The 16,343-nt window shown below is 31.1% G+C and overlaps 1 protein-coding gene across 3 annotated transcripts in view; it reads left to right on the top strand.

The window, feature by feature from the left end:
* LOC135127763 (protein stum) overlaps window positions 1–16,343 on the top strand; it is a 74,117-nt gene that overhangs the window by 33,616 nt on the left and 24,158 nt on the right. For all 3 annotated transcript variants that reach the window (XM_064054357.1, XM_064054356.1, XM_064054358.1), the window contains one exon: window positions 8,165–8,407. In XM_064054357.1, the coding sequence (XP_063910427.1) occupies window positions 8,250–8,407 (158 nt within the window). In that variant the 5' untranslated portion in view covers window positions 8,165–8,249. The remainder of the gene's footprint in view (window positions 1–8,164; window positions 8,408–16,343) is intronic.

Below are 16,343 nucleotides of genomic sequence, written 5' to 3'. Positions count from 1 at the left end.
AATTTAGCAAATACCTACATGAAACGTTAGTTGCGCCCTCCATAATCGCCAAAACTATACACGAACTCCGGGCACAACTATTTCATTGAATAATAAGGAGCTCACCTCGAAAGAATGAATAAATTAGTGAAAAAATCAATACGAGAAAGCGTCGTAAAACATTCGGACATCTAAGAACAACACTAAATCCGCATACACTTATTTTATTGCAAAAATTAAAAATACCCACCCTCTCGTGTCGATTTGCTTATCTCTGGATCGGCGTACCGTTTCAAAATAATTGCGAGCTTACCCTCGAATATTTGTTATCTAAACTCAAGTTCATTTTGCAGATTTTAAAGTACGGTTCTGGGAGCAACAAAGTCAAGGTGACGTCTAATTGATCGAATTGCGGCTGGATCGAATCGATTTTTCGTGTTTATTTTGACGTTTCGTATACAGGATGTCCGCGGTAATGCGGCCCTCGCAACATTGTTTCGGTGTAGTTTTTCGTGATGTGGGATTTTTTAATGAACGACCCTTGCATATTCATGAAATTTGCAATTCAATGAATTGTGGAGAATCAAAGTGGGGCTCGTCATGACTTATTTAGTTTAGATTTTCGCTGAGAGTATGTGGACAAGGTAAATGAACTTTGCGTCTTATCGAAATTATGACGTTAGTCTCAAAAAACCCCGCTGGGAGTTTAATTTACTAAGCATTTTTATATGTAGTACATATGTTAACTTATGCAAATGACCACATGGTCATTTGCATTTTGATAAAATTGTCTTTGTAGAGCTTTAGCGGTGCTTTAACACAATTTTCGCGAATTCTAAATCAAAGGAAGAAATTTTCCTTGGCTTAAATGACCGTAAAGATTAACCTATTAATCAAATATCCACGCGATTTTCTAAAAATAATCCTAAATAATTAAAAGCAAATCAGTCATTTTATTTGGTTTTATTATGTATATTGCTTCAATCGTATCGTGATTCATGCAAACTTCTTCAAGCGTTGAAAATGATTTACTCAATATTTCGTTCCATCCACGAATATTTTCGTAATTAAATGGTGAGTTTACGCGTGGCTGCATTGTTTAATTTATTACTTGTATTATAAGTCGGCGCATAAATATGTAAACAATGAACGATTTTTAAGTGACATTTACCTGGGTTTATTTTTATTTTCTTGCATGTACATTAATCGTAAATATGGAGAAAACGATTAGCGACCTTATAATATGCAACAGACTGTGATATTTAGATTAATCGCTGGCTAACGAAAAATCGTAAAATCTGTAGGGGAAAGAAAATAAGAATAATAAATCAGATTACATTATTGTGTACGTGATACAAGCTTAATCTACATTTTGTGTTACCGTAATTTTGCTCAGTGTTACTAGTCACTAAAAATAAATTTGATACATTATTTATTTTTAATATCTATTATTTTATTATTTTTAAGTTTGATAAATTTGTAAAGCGTTGTTTTATCCTGGTGTATGTTTACAGATTCCGGGTATTAACACAAATACACTGTTATTGTTGTATTTATTTAAATAATTAATTTTTGTTGTAACTGTTGCCTTGCATGGAATGAATCTAAAACTGCTGTTTGTACTTTGTAGGGGGTTTAAATAACACAGAAACCTCAACGGAAATTTGCATATTCCTCCACTTCTCCAGCAGGTATCAGAATGCGACTTTCCGCAACTAGAATATTTTTCCATAGAAAAAAGCCATAAATATTAATCTTGAAACAGATACTTCGTTTCTAGTACGTTGAGATATTTTTTTGGTGCCGTTTCCGTGACCCCTAGAGTACGAAAAATAGGTCTCCCGTTCCCGTCTGTCCGTCTGTCTGTCTGTGTGTCTGTCTGCTGTCCGTCGTCTCCTTAACTTCTGGACAGATTGTTGTCAATTTTTGTGTTTTAGATGCTACAACCCCAACAAAATTTGTCTAATCATCACCATCATGTTACAAAATTATGTTCTCCTGTACTTGTGGTTTATGAATCCACCTTGATTTTGTTTATTATTATCATAATTCATTTCCTGTCTTCGAACCGTTGTGATGCATTGTAGCTTAATTTTGAGGGACAAAATCATTGAAATTTCATTCTCTTTTTTTAGATAAATTTCATAAATAATACAATCCACAAATCGTCACCTGAGAACTTGTTTGATCCACAGACCGAAGGGCGCTCAAGCCAAAGTCGACTTTAAGCGTTTAGAATTTCTGCGGGAAATAATTTAGATGCTTTGTTTACAACTATTTTTTTGTTTGACTAAGAATTCATTCTTTAATTGTAAATTGAAGAATCGGATAATTGAAAAATCGAAATATCTAAAAATTGGAAAATCGAAAATTTAAAAAATTGAAAAGTTACAATATCGAAAAAAACAGGCAAAAAATTAAAAGACCGAAAGTTTAAAAACGAAAAATTGAAAATCCAAAAAGTAAAAAGCAGAGAAATCGAAAAATCGAAAAGTCGAAAACTAAAAAATCCCAAAGGTGAAATATCAAAAAATTGAAAAATAGAAAAAAAAAATGAAGGATTGAAAAACTGAAAAATCACAAAATTGGGCGAAATATCCAAAAATTTGGAAATTAAAATATAGATAAAACTGGGAAATCGGAAAATCAAAAAATCAAAGTAGAAAAATCGCAAACTTAAAAATCGAAAAATTCAAAAATCAAAAACCTGAAAAATCGAAAAATTGAAGAACTGAAGAACTGAAAAATCGAAACTTTGAGAAGTCCAGAAATGGAAAAATCAAAAAATAGATTAATTGAGAAATCAGAAAACTGAAAACTCTGAAGTCAAAATTTGAAAAATTAAAAATATTGAAGAACTGAAAAATCGAAAAATCTAAAATTTATAACATCGAAAAATTAAAATATCGTAAAATAGAGAAATCGAAACATCAAAAAATTAAAAAAATAAAAATTCGAAAATCTAAAATTTAAAAATCGAAAAACTGAAAAATCAACAAATCGAGAAATCGAAACTCAAAAATTTTAATAATTGGAAAATTGAAAAATCGGATAGTTCAAAAATCCAAACATCGACAAATCGAAAATCCCAAACGTAAAAAATCGAAAAATCAAAAGATCAAGGAGTCGAAAAATCGAAAAATTGAGAAACGAAATATGCCAAAATCGGAGAGTAAAAAATTGAAAAATTGATAAATCGAGAAATTGAACAATCAAAAGACCGAAATATCCGAATCACGACAAATCGAGATCTCAAAAAATTGAAAAATAGAAAATATATTTAAAAATTCGGAAAATTGGAAAATTAAAATATCGAAAAGTTGAAAATTTGGGAAAACGAAATATAAAACAGTCGAAAAGTTGAAAAATCTAAAGTTTAAAACACGAAAAACACAAATCCAGAAAATAAAAAATCGAAAAATCCAGAAGTTAAAAATCGAAAAGTCGTAGAATCAAAATATTGAAAAATCCCAAACCTGAAACAAATTTCCAAAAATTGAGAAATAAAAAAAACTGAAAAATCGAAAAACCATAAAAGCAAAGTCGAAAAATCGAAACATCGAGAAGTTGAGAAATGGGAAAATCAAATAGGGATTAATTGAGAAATCGGAAAACTGAATATTTAGCAAAGTCAAAATTTGAAAAAATGAAAAATAGAAATAATCCTGAAGAACTGAAGAATTAAAAAATCTAAAATTTAAAACATTCAACGATTAAAATATCGAAAATTGAAAAATGGAGAAATCCAAACATCAAAAAATAAAAATTCGAAAATTTAAAATTTAAAAATCGAAAAACTGAAAAATCAACAAATCGAGAAATCGAAACTCGGAAATTTTAATTGAAAAATCGGATAATTCAGAAATCGAAACATCGAAAAATCAAAAAGCCGAAAAGTAAAAAATCGAAAACCGACAAATCGAAAAATCGAAACATCGAGAAATTCAAAAACTGAGACATCGAGAAATCGAAAAAACAAAAGATCGAGGAGTCGAAAAACCGAAAAATTGAGAAACCGAAATAGGCTAAAATCGGAACATTAAAAATGGAAGTATTGATAAATCAAGAGATTGAACAATGAAAACATCGAAACATCCGAATCTTGATAAATCCAGATCTCAAAAAATTGAAAAATCGAAAATTTAAAAATTCGGAGAATTGAAAAATTAAAATATAGAACTGAAAACTCGAGAAACTGAAAAATCTAAAATTTTAAAAATTGAAAAATTAAAACATCCAAAAGATGAAAATTTGCGAAAACGAACTATAAAACAGTCGAAAAATTGAAAAATCTAAATTTAAAAAACGAAAAGCGGAAATCCAAAAAATTTAAATTTGAAAAATCGAAAAATCCAGAAGTCGAAAAAGCGAAAAGTCGGAGCATCAAAATATTGGAAAATCCCAAACCTGAAAGAAATTTCCAAAAATTGAGAAATTAAAAAAATGGAAAATTGAGAAATCAGAAAATTGAAAATTCCGAAAAGTCAAAATTTGAAAAATTAAAAAATATTGAACTGAAAAATCGGAAAGTCTAAAAATCTAAAATTTAAAACATTGAAAAATTAAAATATCTCAAAATTAAAAACTGGAGAAATCGAAACATCAAAAAATCAAAAAAAAAAATTCGAAAGTCTAAAACTTAAAAATTGAAAAACTGAAAAATCAACAAATCGAGAAATCGAAACTCGAAAATTTAAAAAATTGGAAAATTGAAAAATCGGATAACTGAAAAATCGAAACTTCGAAAAATCGGAAAATCGAAAAATTGAAAACCTCAAAAGCAAAAAATCGAAAAATTAGAGGATCGCCGAGAAGAAAAGTAAAAATTGAAAAATTGATAAATTCAGAATTTGAACAATCAAAACAGCGAAACATCTGAATCTCGATAAATCCAGATCTCAAAAAATTTAAAAATCGAAAATTTAAAAATTCGGGAAGTTGAAAAAAAAAATATAGAACTGAAAACTCCAGAAATTGAAAAATCTAAAATTTTAAAAAATTGAAAAATTAAAATATCGAAAAGTTGAAAATTTGAGAAAACGAAATATAAAAGAGTCGAAAAATTGAAAAATCCAAAGTTTAGAAAACGAAAATCCAAAAAATAAAAAATCGAAAAATCCAGAAGTCGAAAAACTGAAAAGTCGGAGAATCAAAATATTGGAAAATCCCAAACCTGAAAAAAAGATCAAAAAATTGAGAAATTAAAAAACTGGAAAATTGAGAAATCGAAAAACCAAAAAAACATGTCGAAAAATCGAAGAATTGAAAAACTGAAATATCAAAAAATTGAAAAATAGAAAAAAATTGAAGAATAGAAAAACTGAAAAATCACAAAATTGGACGAATATCCAAAAATTGGGATATTCAAATATTGGCAGGATCGGGAAATTGAAAAGCCAAAAAAGCAATCGAAAAATTGAAGAACTGAAAAATCGAAACTTTGAGAAGTCGAGAAATGGAAAAGTCAAAAAAATAGATTAGTTGAGAAAAAACTGAAAATTCAGAAAACTCAAAATTTGAAAAATTAAAAAATATTGAAGAACTGAAAAATCGAAAAACCTATAAGATTGAAAACATTGAAATTTTAAAATATCGTAAAAATAAAAAATCGAAAAATCCCAAACCTGAAAGAAATATAGAAAAATTGGGAAATTAAAAAAATGGAAAATGGAGAAATCGAAAAACCAAAAAGCAAAGTCGAAAAATTGAAGAATTGAAAAACTGAAAAATCGAAACTTCGAGAAGTTGAGAAATGGGAAAATCAAATATAGATTAGTTGAGAAATCGGAAAACTGAATATTTAGCAACGTCAAAATTTGAAAAATTGAAAAATAGAAATATGTACTGAAAAACTGAAAAATTAAAAAATTTAAAATTGAAAACTGACCGATTAAAATATCGCAAGTTGAAAAATGAAGAAATCCAAAAATCAAAAAATAAAAATTCGAAAATCCAAAATTCGGATTCAGAATTTAAAAAAATGAAAAATCGGATAACTGAAAAATCGAGACATCGAAAAATTGAAAAGCCCATACGTAAAAAATCAAAAACCCGAGAAATCCAAAACCGAAACATCGAAAAATTCAGAAACTGAGATATCGAGAATTCGAAAAATCAGAGGATCGAGAAATCATCGAGTGGAAAGCCGACAAAAAAGCTAAAAATTGAAAAATTGATAAATCGAGAAATTGAAAATCGAAACATTTGAATTCGATAAATCGAGAAATCAAAAAATTGAAAAATCGAAAAATTTTAAAAAAGAAAAATTGTAGAAATCGAAAATTAAAATAAAGATATGTGTAAAACCAACGATGACAGCGCAATATTACCAAATTTCCTGGAAAATCGGGTGTTTTTGAGTCATTCAAACAATGGATTATTAACGGCTTTTCTGCTATCGAGAACTCAATTTTGCATTGATACAAACTCATTATTCTAAGAAACCATAAACTCCGAACAGGGAGTGCTTACGCCCGCGACGCACCCCTAAAGAAAAACGCAAAAAAACTGACCGAAGTGATCCAGAAAATTCACCCCTAAAAAAGTAAGTCGAAATGTAAAAAAAATGTTGCCCATGGGTCAATCGAACCAGCAACCTTTGCGTTAGTAATTCAACACTTTTACGGTACGGCCACAGAAAGTCTGGATGTCGAGGGTAAAAAATCAAGGCGGATTCACAAACTACAAATATAAGAGTGTGTTATTTTATAAAATTAAAGTTGCTTTTACACGGGAATCCATTGATTAATATTAATACACCTTCAGAAATTATTGTTGGTCTATTACTTTTGATAGTAGCGATAGAAATTCTGATTTTAATGGTAATTACATAAAAAAATAAAATATAAAATTTTTCGAAAATTTTAAACACACAACTTGGTTGTCGTTTTAAATTCAATTTAAAATGTAAAGTTTTCTTTTTTCTGAAACAATTAAATTCACTTTTAGAACCGGCATTCACATTTGCTTAAATGTTTTATCCATCAAAGAGTCTTATTAAGTGGCCTACTTCCTTGAAATTATTCAAAATTGCTGAAAATTTGTAATAATTATTTTAATAACACCGTGTGAATTTTAAACATATATATTACATGAAAGACATAATTAAAACCCTACGCTATTAGTTTCATAATTATTTCCACAAAAATTAACAAGGCCATAAACGTGGGCCGAATAAATTGTGAAACAGATATTTCCTGAATTTCCGCTCATTCTGACTGACATTCCAATTATTTTGATTATAAATTTGCATTTAGCCTAAATATAGGTGAACGCATAATTTATCGTTTAGCAAGTATTCATTGTGGAACTCTTCATTTATTATTAAACAATTAACTTAATCGACACATTATTTTTATGCAAAACGACTTAAAAGATTGAAAACCCTTTCTAACGCTAAAAGCATTCTTCAAACCAATTTCTACTTTCGCTGCATCACATTTAAATTAATTTGAAATTGTAACTACTTAAATAAAGGTAAACATTTGTTCTGCCACAACAACAAAATAAATCGGTCATGGAAATCCGTCCATTATATCACTGTCACTCAACAACCCATTCTTAGAAAAACCAATCCAACCTTCAATTATTATCAGTCGAAGACAAAACTCCTGCACAGCGAACCACGTCGCTTTTTACACCGTACTGCCTCCAAATAATTATGCAACGGAACCATTGAGGCATTCTTGCTCATCGAATGTTAAGACACGCCACTATATCGAGCACATCCTCGGAGAAATTTCTAATTAAAATTACTACACCCTAGCAAGCGTCCAAACTGGAAGAGTGATTTTTCTTTTCGTTCCTTCCTGGTTGGGAGAAGTGGATCATAACAGAAACCTAGATGCGATTTCAGATAATTAGTTACGTACGGTGAACGTGGAAATACACATAATTTTTTCGAGCAAACTCCGTGATAGCTTTTAGATTACATGTCGTGAAAAATGGCGCCATTTACCGTCGCACGGTGCTTGGGCCCAGTGGTAACCTTATTCTCGTTACTGTGAACGGATATGGGGTTTTAATTTGGTAAAGAGGTGTAACGAGGAAAATTGTTGCTGCCCATTATCTTAATAATCGAGATGCAGCGGCTTCGCGTGCTATTTATTTGACGCGGTAGTTAACAATTAGTTTTACGTTATGGTTCTAGCGGGGATTTAAATTTAATTGGTGCGTTTTTTTGCAGGTTCGACGATGGCCCCAGTGTCAGAAATCGGAGGAATATGAAGATAAGACTAAAGCCGTAAATTTTTTAGTTTTTTCTTTTAAAGATGCGTTCTCCAGAACACAGGAACACTTATACGAATAGAACGGGCCAAAATTATGATAATGAGTTGTCTTCGCACTATAAACCCCCTGGAGCTTTCACAGTACTTCCACCTGACGATGATTCGCCTCAGGATCCTCCACATGCTCCGCAGCCATACAGGTAAATATTTCAAGAACAATAAACTTTGATGAGTTCTAAAATTTATAACTAGACATCCTAAAAGTCTCTTTTTCGCTTTTAGACAACGTTTCCAATTATTTGTTTTTGATTCGTTCCCTTACTATTATTTTTCTTTTTTTTAATAAATTTTGGCAGCCATAATACTCGAAATTTTGTTTTGTGTTGTGTTTTCATAGAGTACCTAAACCTAAACAATATTATATAGAAAATTCGTGTAGTACACAACATTCTTATATAATATTTTATCTACGAATAATTGAGCAAATCAGAATAAGTTTTGATTCTCTAACCACAGATTAGAATAAAGAAAATGGTTGCAACTAGCCACTAGAGCGTTCAAGATGATAATGTTTCTGGAGTAGTTCTTTCAAAAGGTAGTTCCTAACTTTTAGTATGTTTAAAACATACATTTGGTTGTTATTGGCTAATTTATTTAATTATTGGTTAATAATTTATTTTGTAATTCCAATTCAAAAGAAAGTATGATTGTGCTAAACCAATGAATTAAAAAAAAGCTCTATTCCAAAAAGCATTAATTAAAATTTTTTTGACGGTTGATTAAAGTTCTTGTATCATTTGCCAAAATCACTCTTACCTTAGTAAATACTAGCCCCGCCCACCCGCCCTCAGTTTTCTTATCGCGTATGACATTTGCCAAAATCAGTTTTATCTTGGCAAGTACTAGAACCCCCCCCCCCCCCATTTTCTCAGAGGGTATGTTATTTGCCAAAATAAATCTTATCTTAGCAAGTACTAGCCGCATTTACCCGCCCTCTATTTTCTTAAAAGATATGTCATTTGCCAAAATGCTAGTATTTGCTAAGATAAGACTGATTTTGGCATATAATATAATCCTCTGAGAAAATATGGGGTGGGTGGGCGGGGTTAGTACTTTCTAAGATAAAACTGATTTTGGCAAATGACATATCCTCTGAGAAAATACTTGCCCACCCGCCCCCTCTTTTCTCAGAGGGTATATTATTTGCAAAAATAAATCTTATCTTAGCAAGTACTAACCCCGCCCACCCGCCCCCTGTTTTCTCAGAGGATACGTGATTTGCCAAAATAATTGTTATCTTAGCAATTACTAGCGCCGCCCACCCGCCCTCTATTTTCTTCAAAGGTATATCATTTGCCAAAATGCTAGTATTTGCTAAGATACGACCGATTTTGGCGAATGACATAATCCTCTGAGAAAATAGGGGGTGGGTGGGCGGTGCTAGTATTGCTAAGATAAAACTGCTTTTGGCAGATGCCATACCCTCCAAGAAAACTGAGGGCGGGTGGGTGGGACTAGTCCTTGCTAAGATAAGACTAATTTTGGCAAATGACATACCCTCTGAGAAAATACTTGCTAAAGCACGCACTAGCCCCGCCCACCCGCCCCCTATTTTCTCAAAGGGTTTGTTATTTGCCAAAATAAGTCTTATCTTAGCAAATACTGACTCCGCCCACCCGGCCTCTATTTTCTTCAAAGATATATCATTTGTCAAAATGCTAGTATTTGCTAAGAAAAAACTGGTTTTAGCAGATGCCATACCCTCTAAGAAAATTGAGGGCGGGTGGGCGGGACAAGTCCTTGATAAAGTAAGACTAATTTTGGCAAATGACATATCCTCTGAGAAAATACGTGCTAATGCAAGCATTAGAACCGCCCACCCACCCCCTCTTTTCTTACAGGGTATGTTATTTGCGAAAATAAGTCTTATCTTACCAAGTATTAACCCCGCCCACCCGCCCCCTGTTTTCTCAGAAGGTATGTTATTTGCCAAAATAAATGTTATGTTACCAAGTACTAGCCCCGCCCACCCGCCCCCTGTTTTCTCAGAGGATATGTGATTTGCCAAAATAAATCTTATCTTAGCAAGTACTAGCCGTGTTGACCCGCCCTCTATTTTCTTAAAAGTTTTATCATTTGCCAAAATGGTAGTATTTGCTAAGATAAGACTGATTTTGGCGAATGACAAATCCTATGAGAAAATACTTGCTAATGCATTAGCCACTCCCACCCGCCCCCTCTTTTCTTACAGGGTATGTTATTTGCCAAAATAAGTCTTATCTTACCAAGTACTAACCCCGCCCACCCGCCCCCTATTTTCTCAGAGCATACGTGATTTGCCAAAATAATTCTTATCTTAGCAATTACTAGCCCCGCCCACCCGCCCTCTATTTTCTTCAAAGGTATATATCATTTGCCAAGATGCTAGTATTTGCTAAAGATACGACTGATTTTGGCGAATGACATCTTCTGAGAAAATAGGGGGTGGGTGGGCGGTTCTAGTACTTGCCAAGATAAGACTGATTTTGGCAAATGCCATACGCGATAAGAAAATTGAGGGCGGGTGGGCGGGACTACTCCTTGCCAAGACAAGACTAATTTTGACAAATGACATATGCTAATTTCAGTTGATTTGTACTATTGGTTTTCAAGATGTTTAACCGTTTCCATATATTCTAGCGACCCTGTAGTAAGCTTTCAACTTTTACTTATAATGATCGGCACTCTCGATTATTTTTAGACTTATGTTATACTTTTTTTGTCGAATTATGTCTGCACTGGGTAAATTTTTAGTTTTATCAAATTTATGCAGAGAAAAAACTCTTTTACATGTTAATTTATGGCTACTTTTTGTCCACTTTTATAAAGTGTGTTCAATAAAGATTACATCGGGTCATGTAACGTCAGGTTAAGTCAGTTCTATGTTTCATAAAAAATAAAATTCGCAAAATCAAGTTTTATTGTACTTCAATGGCGAGGGAATAATAATGAGAGAGAGGAAAAATAGATAATGAAATTCCTTCAGTTAACTTATTAACTAAACAAAAATATTTTATTATTGTGTCGTATTTACTGCTAGCGGCTACTAGCCCCTCCCACCCACCCCCTGTTGTCTTAGTGGGTATCGAATTTGCCAAAATCGGTCTTATTTTAGCAGGTACTAGTCCCACCCAACCGCCCTCTCTGTTCTTAGAAGGTATGTCATTTGACAAAATCACTTTTACCTTAGCAGGTGTTGCCAATTTTACTTTTATAAAATTACGTTTTTTTCGTAATCTACATCATAATTTTTTTTTATTTTTTTGGAACCCCCGTACATAACCTACTAACGAGTTAATCCGCCATTTTAAAGACACCCGGTATGTATAAAAGGCAATGTCTCGATAGGCTGACCTATCAACCCTCAGCGCAAACCGCTAATGATAGAAATTTGAAATTTGGAGAGGATGTTCATTTTATACTGGAGGCATCTTGTTTAAGAAGGAATTTCTCGAAATTCATCCCCTAAATAGATGAAAAGGGGTGGTAAAATTTGTAAAAAATGTTCTTCCGGAAATTCTAAACTCAAATGATTTCTCAATTTTTTTTTTAGTAATATTTGAGAAAAATTTGTTACAAATCATTTAATATCAACACGGGTAGATCCAATAGAATTAGCGCGAAGAAACATAACACCTTCAAATTCGATTTTCAACTTCAGGGAATTCTCTTTCAATGAAGTTGGAGATATAATTGACAATATGAATCGAAAAACTCATACATAAATATATCACTCAGAATCATAATGTTTTCCTGAGTGGCTTAAAAATATCCAAAGTTATACCTGTACACACAAAAGGCAATGTAAATGATATTAACAATTATAGATCCATTTCTATTTATACAAGTAACTAAATATATTGATAACCAAAATATCTTGAACCAACGACAGTTTGGTTTTCAGACTGAGAAAAGTACAATTTTAGCCTTTATCATTACTTGCTTCGAAAACAAAGACTATTTAGAATGTACGTTTTGCGATTTATCAAAAGCCTTTGATTGTTTAATTCACGACATTTTGATAAAAAGGTTACAGATGTATGGATTTTCTGATACAGCGCTAGTTTTTCTATAGTTATTTAGATGATAGAAAACAAGTTCTTTGGTTTAACAATGTGTGGCCAAAAATTAGCACGGTTTGAACAAAATTGGAGTACCACAGAGATCACTACTGGATCCGTCGCTTTTTTTGCTGTTCATTAATGATTTACGAAAACACCTAAGTAATAATTTAATACTCTTTGCTTTGCTGAAAACAAAAAAATGATATTCGCACTACGCTTGATTTCAGAAGTTGAAAATGTAGGATGTAATTTCCAATTTTAACTTGTATTCTTCCCATTTTAATTTTCAATTGTACGTCTGTATAGCAGAACGACTTATGTACCTTCCTTACTGGTCATCAGTAAAAAAAAACCTTGTATAGGACCAATATTTCTACTGTAAATTTACATTTTTACGCAAAAGTTGGTATTAATGTTCTTCAGACAAACAATGAAACACGAATTTTAGCATTTTCCGAGATTCAAACCCACGGGGGTGAAAAGTGGTGGCTAAGTTTGGATGGGAGGAATATTTCTGCTGTAAATTTAAATTTTGACGTGAAACGTGGTATTAATGCTTTTCAACAGAAATAATTAAAACCGTATTTAAGCATTTGCCAAGGCGATAAAATGTGGTGGCTAAGTTTGTGTGGCAAACATATTTCAATTGTAAATTTAAATTTTTATCTGAAACTTGGTATTAAATAATGCTCTTCGGGACAAATAATGAAACACGTATTTTAGTATTTTCCGAGATTCAACCCCTAAGGGGGTGAAAAGTGGTGCCGAACTTTGTATGGGAAAATATTTCTATTGTAAAGTTAAATTTTTACGTAAAACTTGGTACTCATGCTTTTCAGTGCAAATAATGAAACACGAATTTAAGGTTTTTCCGAAATTCAATCCCTAATTAGGGTGAGTGGTGGCTAAGTTTGTACAGGAAAATTATTTCTATTGTAAATTTTTGCTTGGTATTTATACTTTTCAAAACAAAGAATGAAACACGTATTTCAGATTTTTTCAAGATTCCACCCCGAAAGAAGATGAAAGGGGGTGACAAAGTTTGTATGAGGAAACATATTTCTACGGCGATTGTTACTTGAAACATGGTAATAATGTTCTTCAATTCAACGAATCGTTTATGTGAACGAAAAACCAGTTAATAATATAAGTAAAATTTGGGAGAAAAATTGAAAAAAAAGTCATATTTTTCTGCTGTACGAAAAATCGAAAGGAAAAAATTGTCTGAATATACACACATAAAAAAAAAATAAATATAAAATATGAGGATAACCAAAAAAACGTCAAAAAAATGTTTGATAAAAAAATAATACAAAATTACCGATCAAAATGAATTTTTTCATAAAAGATGAAAACAATGTTAAAAATAACAACACCCAATTTAAAATGAATGCAAATTTCTAACCTTTAGGCTTCTTCTGCTACAATTTAGCGAATTCCCTCGTCTTCATTTTTTTATGTGAAACTTGGTATTCTTGCTTTTCAACACAAATAATGAAACACGCATTTAAGCTTTTTCCGCGATTCAATATCTAAAGGGGTCAAAAGTGGTGACTAATTTTGTATGGGAATAATATTTCGATTGTAAATTTTTATGTGGAACTTGGTATTTGTACTTTTAAAACAAAGAATAAAACACGTATTTCAAATTTTTTTAAGATTCCACCCCTAGGAGATGAAAAGGGGTTGACAAAGTTTGTATGAGGAAAAATATTTCTACGGTGTATTTTACTTGAAACATGGTATAATGCTCTTCAATTCAACGAAAACTAGTTAATAATATATAATTACATATTCTTGGGAGAAAAATTGAAAAAAAAGTCATATTTTTCTGCTGTACGAAAAATCGAAAGGAAAAAATTGCCTGAACATAAGCACATAAAGAAAACAAAAACAAAAAAATTAAATATAAAATATGTAACCAAAAAAACGTCAAAAAATGTTTGGTGAAAAAACAAGACAAAATTACAGAACAATTTTTTTTTGATAAAAGATGAAAAAAATTTGAAAAGAACAACACCCAATTTAAAATTAATGCAAAATTCTAACCTTTAGGCTTCTTCTTCTGCTACAATTTAGCGAATTCCCTCGTCTTCATTTACGAACCCACTGTAACAAAAAACAGGTGAAATTAAAAGAGGTAGATAAGATTAAAAAAAAAAAGTAATTAGAAAAACTTTTGAAATCGAAATATAAATTCTAAGCTTATTTCGGCTGAACTTACCTTGCCCCTGAAGCAAATCCCGCCTCTATGAAAAATTATGAAATTTGATTTTGCGTTTTCTGTTTTGTGATAACCTCTGTAAAATAAAAACCAATGGCGTAAATAACATCCCCCGCAGCCCCTGATCTGTCAACTGCGATGGAAGAAAATGTATTTAAACCAGATAACCAACGGGAAAATGAAATCTTAGTAATTACACGATTAACTTCAAGTATTTGTTTATACTTCGAAAGAATTCGACTAAGAAAATGAAATTTGACTGAAGGGGGAACGCTAGACGAGAGACAAGTTTGAATTAGGCGCCAAAATTAAACAATTTAAAAATCGAAGAATTGGAAAACCAAAAAATCTAAACCGAGAACTTGAAAAATCGAATAATCGAGAAATCAAAACATCAAGGAAAACAAAAAAAATAACGGAAAATCTAGAACTTAAAAATTGAAAAATTAAAATACCTATCGAAAAATTGAAAAACCGAGAAATCGAAACATCAAAAAATGGAAAAATTGAAGAACCGAAACATTGCAAAATCTCAGAACTGAAATACTGAAAAACTGAAAAATGGAAGGAAAATTGAAAAATCGAAAAAGTGAAAAAATTCAAAACTGAAAAATTGAAAAATCACAATTGAAGAAAGAATTGAAAAATCAAGAAATAGAGAAATGGGAAAATCAAAAAATCAGTTAATCGAAAAATTGAAAAATCGAAAAATTTAGAAACGTCAAAAATTGAAAAATTTAAATATCGTAAAACTGAAATATCGGAAAATTGAGAAATCGAAAAATGAAGAAATTCGAGAAACCGAAAATATGAAGAATCGAGAAATCGAACAATCGATAAATTGAAAAATCCCAATAGTAGTAGTATGTCCAAAAATTGAGAAATCGAAATCGAGCAAAACTGAAGTATCGTAAAGTTAATAAATTGAAAAACTGAAAATTTTTGAAAAAAAAAACATCCTATCAAAAACTAAAAATTCAAAAAATCAAAACATTGAAATGCCAGTAAGTTGATAAATAGGAAAATTTAAAAAACAAAAATTTTAAAAATCCAAGAATTGAACAACAAAAAAAATCTAAACCTGAAAACTTAGAAAATTGAATGATCGTGAACAAAAAATCTAAAATTTAAAAATTCGACAAATTGAAAAATCATGGAACTGAAAAATCGAAAAGTCGAGATAGTGAGAAATCTAAAAGCCTAAAACTTTAAAAACTGAAAAATTAAAATATCGAAAAATTTAAAAACCGAGAAAACACAATATCAAAAATTTGAAAAATTGAAGAAACGAAATATTGCAAAATTCCAAAGCTGAAATATTGAAAAACCTAAAAATGGAAGGAAAATTAAAGAATCGAAACAGTGAAAAAATCCCAAACTGAAACACTGAAAAATTGAGAAATGGAACAATCAAAAAAATTAGTCTAAAAAGTTTGGACAGTACTTCCCTCGCTATCGGAAACCTGACGACTGCATGCCTATTATGTTTTTTTTCACATTAGATTTCAAAGCATTCGGCTTTGTAGTTCCTGATTAAATCAATAAAATAAATTTGCGCATTCATTAACTTTTTTGAGCCACCCTATATATCCGAATTCAAAAAATATGAATAGGATGATAAATTACAAGAAGAGACTCATCATATTTTGTACATTTTAGGTAGGATTTATTCAGCAAAATTTTGAGATGACGTCATAAATTTTTTAGAGGGGATAAGTAAATATATTGTGATTAAAACGGTCCTAGTTTAATAACAAAAAAATATTGTTCGTCTATGAAACAAGCTCGTCTTAGACAAAGTATTCGTAA

The sequence above is a fragment of the Zophobas morio genome, unplaced genomic scaffold (assembly GCF_036711695.1).
Source record: "Zophobas morio isolate AGI-343-1 ecotype UQ-CSIRO unplaced genomic scaffold, CSIRO_AGI_Zmor_V1 ptg000012l, whole genome shotgun sequence".
Lineage (NCBI taxonomy): Eukaryota > Metazoa > Arthropoda > Insecta > Coleoptera > Tenebrionidae > Zophobas > Zophobas morio.
This window is presented reverse-complemented; position numbering and strand designations above follow the sequence as displayed.